This window comes from Vicia villosa, unplaced genomic scaffold (assembly GCF_029867415.1).
Source record: "Vicia villosa cultivar HV-30 ecotype Madison, WI unplaced genomic scaffold, Vvil1.0 ctg.000397F_1_1, whole genome shotgun sequence".
NCBI lineage: Eukaryota > Viridiplantae > Streptophyta > Magnoliopsida > Fabales > Fabaceae > Vicia > Vicia villosa.
Window position 1 is genome coordinate 527,701 of NW_026705178.1, and position 11,117 is coordinate 538,817.

The 11,117-nt window shown below is 34.7% G+C and overlaps 1 protein-coding gene across 1 annotated transcript; it reads right to left on the reverse strand.

Annotated features, from left to right (window-relative positions):
* Positions 1–7,746: 7,746 nt before the first annotated feature.
* LOC131627727 (uncharacterized) lies at positions 7,747–8,322 on the reverse strand. The gene has a single exon (XM_058898583.1). The coding sequence runs from the start codon at positions 8,320–8,322 to the stop codon at positions 7,747–7,749; it is 576 nt and encodes a 191-aa protein (XP_058754566.1).
* Positions 8,323–11,117: the final 2,795 nt, after the last annotated feature.

The following is an 11,117-nucleotide window of genomic DNA, read 5'->3' on the forward strand; positions in this document are numbered from 1 at the left end:
AGCTTTTAGACATGATTCATCAAAATTAAATTCCATACCTTTGTTGAGCAAATTACTCAAAGGCTTTGCGACCTTGGAGAAATCCTTGATGAATCTTCTATAGAACCCAGCATGTCCCAAGAAGCTCCTTATGCCTTTCACATTCACCGGAGGGGAAAGCTTTTCAATAACTTCAATTTTTGCCGGATCGACCTCAAGCCCCTTTGAAGATACCTTGTGGCCAAGAACAATCCCATCCGTTACCATGAAAGTGCACTTCTCCCAGTTGAGAACCAAATTTGTTTCAATACATCTTTCCATCACCACATCAAGGTTTTTCAAGCACAAGTCAAATGACGACCCGTACACAGAAAAATCATCCATGAACACCTCGATGCTTTTCTCGATCAAATCTGAGAAGATAGCTTGCATGCACCTTTGAAATGTTGCGGGAGCATTACATAATCCAAATGGCATTCTTCGGTATGCAAAAACGCCAAAAGGACATGTAAAAGAAGTTTTCTCGTGGTCCGCCGGATTCACTGATATTTGATTGTATCCCGAATAACCATCCAAGAAACAATAGAAATTTCTTCCGGCTAACCTCTCTAACATTTGATCCATAAAGGGTAATGGAAAGTGATCTTTTCTTGTTGCTTGGTTCAACCTCCTATAATCAATACACATACGCCACCCGGTCACCGCTCTCGAAGGAATCAACTCGTTTTTCTCATTTCTCACAACCGTCAATCCACCCTTCTTAGGAACCACATGCACCGGGCTCACCCATTCGCTATCGGAGATGGGATAAATCATCCCCGCCTCTAATAACTTCACAACCTCTCTTCTAACAACTTCTTTCATAGTTGGATTCAATCGCCTTTGAGGTTGTGCCACGGGCCGAAAATCATCTTCTAACATAATCTTATGCATACAATAGGCCGGACTAATACCCTTCAAGTCGGATAAAACCCATCCTATTGCTTCTTGATTCTTGGTCAACACTTCCTTCAATCGATGCTCTTCCTTGCTAGACAAACTGTTATTAATGATAACCGGCTTAGTAGAATTGTCACCGAGAAACACGTATTTCAAGTGAGACGGTAACACATTCAACTCCACCTTTTGCTCTTCAACTTTAGGTTCATCCTTCAACTCTTCAATTTGAGTTTCAAATGGATTCATCTCATCACAAGCCTCTAAATTTCTCAAGCAATGTTCAATTTCTTTCTCTTGATCTTTGGTGAGAACTTCAAGAGCTTCCATTAAAGTCTTCTCAAGAGGATTCGACAAGTGCATTTGATTCTCCACTTTCATAATAGCCCTTTCGGTAGCATCGATTCTAAAACAATCATCATCATCACTCGGATGCTTGATGGCTTCAAAGAGATCAAGACATAATTCTTCATCTTGATACCTTAATTTCATTAAGCCATCATCAATATCTATCATCATTCGGGCCGTCTTCATAAAAGGCCTTCCTAAGATCAATGGAATCTCAGGATCTTCTTCCATGTCTATGACAATAAAATCAACAGGATACCAAAATTTGTCAACCTTGACAAGCAAGTCTTCCGCAACTCCATGAGGATGAGCCGTGGATTTATCCGCTAATGATAACGTCATTCTTGTCGGCTTCAAATCGTTGATTCCTAATCTTCTCACCATAGACAATGGGATCAAATTAATGCTAGAACCGGTATCTACCAAACCTTTGCCTATGTGAACATTTCCAATAGACACCGGTAAGGTTACCCGCCCAGGATCATTTGATTTTATCGGAGTAGTGCATTGAATTAACGCATTACAACAAGAGCTCACCGTTACTACCTCCGGATCCAAGAATCTTCTCTTCTTAGTGATGATGTCTTTGATGAATTTTGCATACATCGGCATTTGCTCTAATGCCTCGGAAAAAGGAACATTGATTTGCAACTTGCTAAAGATGTCCAAGAACCGAGCATAGTGCTTTGCATCTTCTTTCTTTGACGGACCGGGAGGGTAAGGTAGTTTCTTCACTTGAATAGAATCATCCTTCTTCTTTCCCTTCTCACTCACACTCAATTTTTTTCTCTCTTTTTCTACTACTTTCTCAAGATTTTCTTTTTCCACTAATTCTTTTTCTTTCTCATTTTCAACTAAATCACCCTCAACATTTTTTTCTACTTCGATCACCCTATCTTTTTCACTCTCAACAATTTCCTCCTCAACTATCTCTCCTACACCCATATCAATATTTCTACCGCTACGAGTTAGAATTGACTTACAATGCTCACGAGGATTTTCTTGTGTAGTAGCCGGAAAAGGACCTTTGTTTTGATCGGCAAGTTGCTTTGACAATTGCCCGACTTGAGTTTCAAGGTTCTTTATTGCGGCATCCGTACTCTTTTGGCTTGCAATTTGCAATTTCATGAATTGGCTAAGAGTGTCCTCGATTGAAAGCTTTGTTTGTTGAGGTTGTTGATTGTAACCACCTTGATAAGGATTTTGATGATTCGATGGACCCGCATCCGGCCTCCATCCTTGTTGATAACCTTGATTACCTCTTTGTTGGTAACCTTGGTTATTGTTGTAAGATTGTTGTTGTTGTCTCCCACCATATCCTTGATTAGGATTAGACACATAATTCACCTCTTCACCCGGTGGAGGACAAAAACCAGTTTGATGGTCACCCCTACACAATTTTCAACACATCACCTGTTGATCTTTAGAAGGGATCCCATGTATCTCTTTGATTTGTTGAGGAAGTTTTGACATTTGTTGAGTGAGCAATTCTACTTGTTGTGTCAATAACTTGTTTTGAGCAAGTATTGCATCACTAGTATTCAATTCAAGAACTCCAGGTTTTCTTTGCGATGCACTACGGTTGTGTTGCCCTTGATGATCATTCAAAGCCATCCTATCAATGATAGCAATTGCTTCAGCAGCTGTTTTTGACATCAACGAACCACCCGCGGTAGCATCTAAAAGAGTTTTTGGTTGAGGTTGGAGTCCATTCCTAAAGATATGGATTTGAGACAATTCATAAAACCCATGACCTTTACATTTTCTAACCATGGACTTGAACCTCTCCCATGCTTCATTGAGAGATTCATTCGAACCTTGAGAGAACACCGCAATAGAAGTTTTCGCTTCCATGAACCTATTGTGAGGAAAGAACCGATCCAAGAACTTCTCTTCTAACTCGTTCCAATTTGTCATGACATTATTTGGTTGATCAAGGTACCATTCCTTAGCTTTTCCAATTAAGGAATGAGGAAAGAGTCTCCTGAACACCTGTTCTTCTTCGGCTTCCGGAGCACCAATGGTTCCGGTGATCTCATAGAACTTTGTTAGATGAGTAAATGGATCCTCGTGATCTGCCCCTGTGAACGGATTTTGGTATAACAATTGAAGTAACCCCGTCTTCATTTCGGAGTTTCTTCCATTGGCCTGATCACGAGCAAATTGTGCATTGAGACGAGGGCTGTTAACACAAGGCCCTCGAGGTGGAGGATCCGCAGCCATTTCTTCCTCAACCAAGTTTTCAACCGGAGTTGAAGAAGAAGATGCTTCTTGTTGTTGTCTTCTTTCCCTAGCTAGTTGTCTCCTCCTACGAGTTTTGCTATACTCTCTACGCGCAGTCCTTTCAATCTCAGGATCAAAAAGGAGTTGATCTGCAGGTATACGTCCTCGCATAAACTGTAATCTGAAAAACTAACCAAGCAAATTAACAAACACAAGGAATATAATTTTAGAAACAAGAAATTAATTATAAGACTCAATACAAAACAACTATTGCAATGCTTGCAATATCTAAACAACAATCCCCGGCAACGGCGCCATTTTGTTGAAAGAGTATTGTGGTGTACTTTTCGTTTATATCGTATCCACAGGGATTATTGCGATATCACCGCCGTTCTATAGCCTATTTTGTATTGAGTTAATGTTACTTTAGTTTTAGGTTTGCAAAAGGTCATTCAATCACTTTAGTAGCAAAGAGTAAATTAATGAAGGTTCTAAGTTAAAGAAAATGCATCAAGATTCGATTTCATCGACCTAAGTTTGTATGTTTCCTTATAAATATATGCTTATGAACTTGCTAACGATCAATATAATTACGTATCGACACCTATATCGTCCGTGTCCGCAACGATATACCTAGATTTACCGTATTGTTTAACCGACGATTTCTCCACCGTTTAAACAATACAAATAACGTTTTAAAACCGATACTTAGTAAACATCAAACTCTAAATCCATGTCTGCAACTTATAGTTTGAAAGATGATGAGTTAGGTCTAGATACAAACATTGATGTCTCAAACATTTATACCAAAGAAAAAGCTTTAATAAACAAACTAAACCATCTATATTGATCATCACTTGTTCAAACACATATATTCACAAGAAAAACATACAAAAGGCTAGGAAGATTACATCTTATCTTGATACAAAAGGGATTTAGCTATCCATGAGAATGGTAGCTTGCACAAGAAGGAAAGGATGAAGATCAACAAGCATCAAAGGCGATTAATCGACGATCAAGGCTTCCAATCTTCAACTCTATGTTTGCTACAGTGTATTATGCTCTTGGTTCTCTCTAAAATATCTCTACATACCCTTCAAAGTGATCTGGCTCCTAAACAAATAAACAAAGTTTCGCAGACCGCGCTTAGCGCGGTGCAGCCCGCTAAGCGCGCTATCAAAAATTGCTTAAACCGCCCAACCGCGCTAAGCGGGCTCCAGACCTCGCTTAGCGCGGAACTCTCTGCCAGAACTTCCTTCTTTTCTTCAAAACCGCGCTTAGCGGGCTCAACCTCGCTTAGCGCGCTTCCACTTTTCAGCAACCCTTGGCTTTGGTCTTGGAACATAATCAAAATCCTTTTTCCATGGTCCAAGCTTCCAATTATCTGTAAAAACTACAAAATCCAACATAGATTGCAAAGATAAGAACTATTCAACAATAATATAAATATAAGAATAAATATATACCAAATGATAATAAAATACTACTATTAACCACAAAAAGACTTGAAAGTTACCAAAAATTACCTAAGATATTTACACAAATTGGTAACTAACACTTAGCTACCGGGGTATCACCTGGTTTGCAGTCCTGCATGCCAAACCTTTTAAGAACCTTATCGATATAGCCAGTTTGTGATAATCCTAAAGTACCTCGAGAGCGATCCCGATGTATCTGGATCCCTAACACAAAGGAGGCATCACCAAGATCTTTCATCTCAAAATTTCTGGATAGAAATCTCTTAGTTTTATGCAACATACCTATATCATTGGTGGCAAGCAGTAAGTCATCAACATACAATACCAGAAAAATATACTTGCTCCCACTGAATTTATGATACACACATTCATCAATCATGTTCTTCTCAAAACCAAATGAGAGAATTACATGATGAAATTTGTAATACCATTGACGAGATGCCTGCTTTAGCCCATAAATGGATTTCGTCAATTTGCAAACCATCTTCTTTGGATCTCCTGTCACAAAGTTTTTCGGTTGCACCATATAAATTGTTTCATCAATGTTTCCATTACGAAAAGCTATTTTGACATCCATTTGATGAAGCAACAAGAGCCATGATTGTCCTAAAAGAGTCTTTCGATGAAACTGGGGAGAAAGTCTCTTTAAAGTCAATTCCTTCCTTTTGAGTATAACCCTTGGCTACAAGACGAGCCTTATACCTTTCCACATTACCTTTGGAATCCCTTTTGGTTTTGAAAATCCACTTGCAACCAATAGGTTTCACACCTTCAGGTAATGGGACAAGTTCCCAAACTTTATTATCTTGCATAGACTTATACTCTTCATTCATTGCTTCAATCCACTTTTCTGAATTAGGATTTCCTAGGGCTTGGCGAAAATTGATTGGATCATTTTCCATCATGCCAACATTTTCCTCATGTTCTTGTAGAAATACAACATAGTCATTTGGAATAGCATTTCTTCTTTCTCTTGTGGATCGTCGTAATGGGATTGGTTCTTGAAGCATTGGTTCTTGAGGCTCTGGTTCTTGAGGATCTTGAGTTTGTTCTTCATTATCATTTGATACATCTTGAATGGGAGTTTGAATGACAATGTCTTGAAGATCTTCTGAATTTGCCTCGTTAAAAGCAAATGAATCAATCGGTACTGGAATTGAAATTGATTCCTCCTCAAAATCAAAGTCTTTAACCTTATTTCTCCCCCCAAACTCAATATCCTCAAAAAATGTTGCAGTTCCTGTCTCAAAGATTGTCTTTAATTTAGGATCATAAAACTTATAGCCCCTGGATCGTTCAGAATAACCAATGAAGTAGCTGCTAACTGTTCGAGGATCTAGTTTCTTTTCATTTGGCCTATAAGGTCTTGCCTCGGCTGGACATCCCCATATATGAAAGTGATTTAGACTAGGCCTTTTGCCTGTCCAAAGTTCATAAGGTGTTTTGGCAGCTGCTTTAGTTGGTACTCTGTTTAGAATGTAAGCTGCAGTCTTTAGTGCCTCTCCCCAAAGTGACTCTGGTAAAGTAGAATGACATATCATGCTTCTTACCATATCCTTAAGAGTTTGGTTTCGTCTTTTCGATACACCATTCATGATAGGTGAACCAGGCATGGTGTACTGTGGAACGATCCCACACTCCTCTAGGTACTTGGCAAATGGACCAGGACGTTGTTCACCCGAACCGTCATATCTACCATAGTATTCACCACCACGGTCAGATCTAACACACTTGATTCTTTTATTGAGTTGATTCTCAACTTCAGCCTTAAATGATTTAAAAACGTCCAATGATTGAGACTTTTCATGTATAAGAAATAGGTATGCATATCTTGAGTAATCGTCTATGAATGATATAAAGTATTGTTGGCCATTCCAAGACGGTGTCGGAAATGGTCCACAAATGTCTGTATGTATCAGTTCTAAGACATCCGTAGCTCTATATGCGCCTAATTTCTTGATTTTTGTCTGTTTTCCTTTAATGCACTCAACACAAACATTAAGGTCTGCGAAGTCAATGGAATCTAGGATCCCATTAGACACAAGTCGTTCAATTCTATTTTTAGAAATGTGACCTAGACGCTTGTGCCACAATGCTCCTGAATTTGTGTGTTCAATTTTACGCTTAGTACCACGTGATTCCACATTCAAGGTTTCATTATAAGAAGCATAAGTATCAAGTAAATATAGATTATCATATGCCATAAGAGTACCAGATCCAACAATATTTGAATTAATAGATAAATTAAATTTATTATTTCCAAATGAACAATGATAACCAAATTTGTCCAATGAAGAAACAGAAACTAAATTTCGTCTAAAAGACGGTACAACAAAATTATCCATTAAATCCAAATAATAACCAGTACTTAATAACAACCTAAAATGCCCTATTGCCTCTACTTCTACCGACTTTCCATCTCCCACATAAATGCATCTTTCAGCATCATTTGGCTTTCGGTAACTCATGCAACCCTGCATTGAAACACTAATGTTAGTAGTAGCACCGGAGTCTAACCACCATGTGTTTCTTGGTACTGAAGCTAAATTTACCTCAGAACAGACCAAATTATGAAACATACCTTTCTTTGCACGCCATGCATGATACTTGGCACATTCCTTCTTTGCATGTCCAGTCATTTTACAAAAGAAACAATCATTACCCTTATTTTGCTTCTTTTGTATCGGACCCTCATCAGCTTCATTCTTTATATCCTTATATTTTTTTTCCTTTTGCCCTTGCTTTTAGAGGTACTTGCCAAGTGAGCACTTTCTGTCTTATCTTACTTCATCCTCTCTTCTTCTTGCACAGAATACGAAATAAGCTCGTTAAGAGACCATTTCTCCTTTTGACAATTATAGCTTATCTTAAATTGATCAAATTGTGCAGGAAGAGATATTAACACCAAATGCACTAGCAAGTCGTCTGACAAATCAAGTTTTAGTGCCTTAAGTTTGGAAGCAATGTTAGACATTTCCATAATATACTCTCTTATGTTTCCTTTGCCTTTATACTTTATAGAAATCAAGCTTTGAAGGAGTGTGCTTGTTTCCGCCTTATCACTTTTAGCAAAGCACTTTTCAATTTCATCAAGGAAGTCTTTGGCACTTGTTATTTCTTCAGATATAGTACCCCTAAATGCCTCTGGAATGCCACGCTTTATGATCATAAGACTCATGCGATTGGAACGGTCCCACTTCTCATAATTTTTCTTTTCCTCAGGGGTAGTGGAGTCTGTAGGGGAAGGGGGCTGCTCCATCCTCAATGCAAGGTCAAGATCCATGCAGCCAAGAACAATTAAGATGTTCTCCTTCCAGTCCTTAAAGTTTTCACCATTAAGAACCGGAACTGAATTCATGTTAGCAGATATAGTAGCAATATTAACTGTAAAGAAAACAAAATAAAATAATATAAATATGTTCACATAATCAATCATAAACAACCTTAAATAATATATGTTCAAATAATGTCATAATTAATTTCAAGATATCTAGTGCAACATTAATATAAATGTCTTTGCACAATAGTATTAATTGCTAGTGATTAGAGGTGTCAAAAAAGCCCTATATTGTAAAGCCCAAATAATTAGGCCCCTATATGGCCCCATTTTTTTAAGCCCTTTATCAAATGATAATTTGTAGGGCCCCATATTTCAAAGCCCCATCATATTTTGTTTTTTATGGGGCCTAAGTAAGGGCCCCAAAGTATAAATTTTTTGAAACTAAATTGTTTGAAAATTAATTTTATTTTGAAAAATAAAAAATACTTTTTACAAAATTAAAAACTCAGTTTATTTTTAAGAAATTAAAAAAAATCAATTATTCCGAAAATATGAAAAATCGATTTTTTCTAGAAAAAATATTTTTTTTCGAAAATATAAAAAGTTGACTTTCCAAAAAAATTGATGTTTTATCGAAAATATAAGGGGGTGTTTGTTTGAGAGATTAAAAACTTATTCCCAGGAATCTTAGATAGGAATATAAAATACCTATGTTTGTTATAAAGAAATACATAATTATTCCAAGGAAAAAATTATTACCAGGAACTTTTTATTCCCACGTAGCCGGGAACTTCATTCCCCCATCATGAGCATGGGAATTTTTCATTCCAGTCAGTTTGTGTTAATTTATATATATATATATATATATATATATATATATATATATATATATATATATATATATATATATATATATATATATATATATATAGGGGACGACTCAAGTGAGAACACTTGGTTATTATGAGAAATGAGAACAATGAATCACGACCATTAAATTTTGATTTTGTTGATTTTAATGGACTCGATTGGTTTCTCTTTCTATGTTAATTCAAAATAAATACTAAGGATCATAGAAAGATAAACCAATCGAGTCCATTAAAATCAACAAAATCAAAATTTAATGGTCGTGATTCATTGTTCTCATTTCTCATAATAACCAAGTGTTCTCACTTGAGTCGTCCCCATATATATATATATATATATATATATATATATATATATATATATATATATATATATATATATATATATATATATATATATATATATATATATATATATATCCACTAAACATGCACGTTTCATTTATTATTGGATAGGATTAAGTTTTCTTTTGTATGATGTAATAGTTAACTACTTCTTGTATTTAATGAATAAAATAATTATAAAATTCATTCCTTTATATTATTTACATAACAAAAAGCTTTAATAATTTTTGAAAATTTTAAATAAAAAGTTCCTGGGAATTTTAAATTTAAACCAAACACAATTTTTACAAATGCCTAGGAATAAAGTTCCTATCATTATATACCTGAGAATAATTTTCCAGGGATAGAGTTTGGAATTCGGAAAACAAACACTCCCTAAAAAAAAGTAGACTTTTTTAAAAAAACCATATTTTTGTCGATTTTCCAAAAAAAAAAGTCTATATTGTTCGACAATATAAAAATTGACTTTTCCGAAAAAAAAACTAATTTTTTATCGAAAATATTAAAAATTGACTTCTTCGAGAAAATCAATTTTTGTCGAAAATAAAAAAAAATCAATTTTCTTGTGGAAAATATTAAAAGTTGATTTATTTGAGAAAAAATTGATTTTTGAGTCGAAAATATAAAAAAATCAATTTTTCCGAAAAATATGAAAAATTGAATTGTGTCGAAAATATAAAAAGTCGATTTTTCCGAGAAAAAACCAATTTTCGAAAGTATAAAAAATAGAAAAATTCAAAATTTTTAAAATATATAAAAAAGTCGAATTTTCCAAAATAAAAAAAATCTGTTTTTTTCAAAAATAAAAAAAGTCATTTTGTTTATTAAAAATAAAGAAGTCAAGTTTTTTTAATGAAAAATAAAAAAGTTAATTTGTTATGAAAAATATTTGATGAAAAAATTAGGGCCTTGAGGCCTTACATAAAATTTAGGGGCCTTTATTTTAAGACCCTACTTATTTTGGGGCTTATTTACTTTTGAAAATTTAGGCCCCTTATATTTTGAGGGCCTTAAATATTAGGCCCTGGCCCTTGAAATTGACAGCTCTACTAGTGATACTCTTGTTTCAATGATCAAATATTGACAATAATGTATGTCAAATAATAAAACTATCTTTGGATTGATTTATTATTCACATCTAAAACCTTTATAATCATCACATATTTATCATCATATGTGTATATATAAATTTTGTCAAATATTAATATTTTCTTTGGAAAAATTAATACTCACATACACACTAACATTAAACATTTCTCATGATCAAATCCATAAAAGAAAGGTCACTTTGGTGATTTCTAGTCTCAATAGAATCATTTAAAATGTTAAATGACTTTAATTTAAATATGACAATTGAATTAAATTAATTTAACTGAGATATATGTATACCTCTTTACAAAATTAATGTATGAATCAAGTTTTATGGGTAAAATGAAACGTATCAAATTTTATACGTAACATATCAATTATTATTATTATTATTATTATTTTGAATTTTTGAATTTAAAAAAAATAATGTAACATTATAAATATGTTTCCACACCCATTCACATACTGACACCAAAAGAGGTAGCAATGTTTCGTCAACCGGAAAAATAAAAAATAGCACTACGTCTAACTTTATACCCAGAAAAAAAAAAAGAAAAGTACATATCATTTTAA

Bases quoted from the DNA above. Each gene is read 5' to 3' on its own strand.
- LOC131627727 (XM_058898583.1), bottom strand. From the start codon at position 8,322: ATGAATTCAGTTCCGGTTCTTAATGGTGAAAACTTTAAGGACTGGAAG.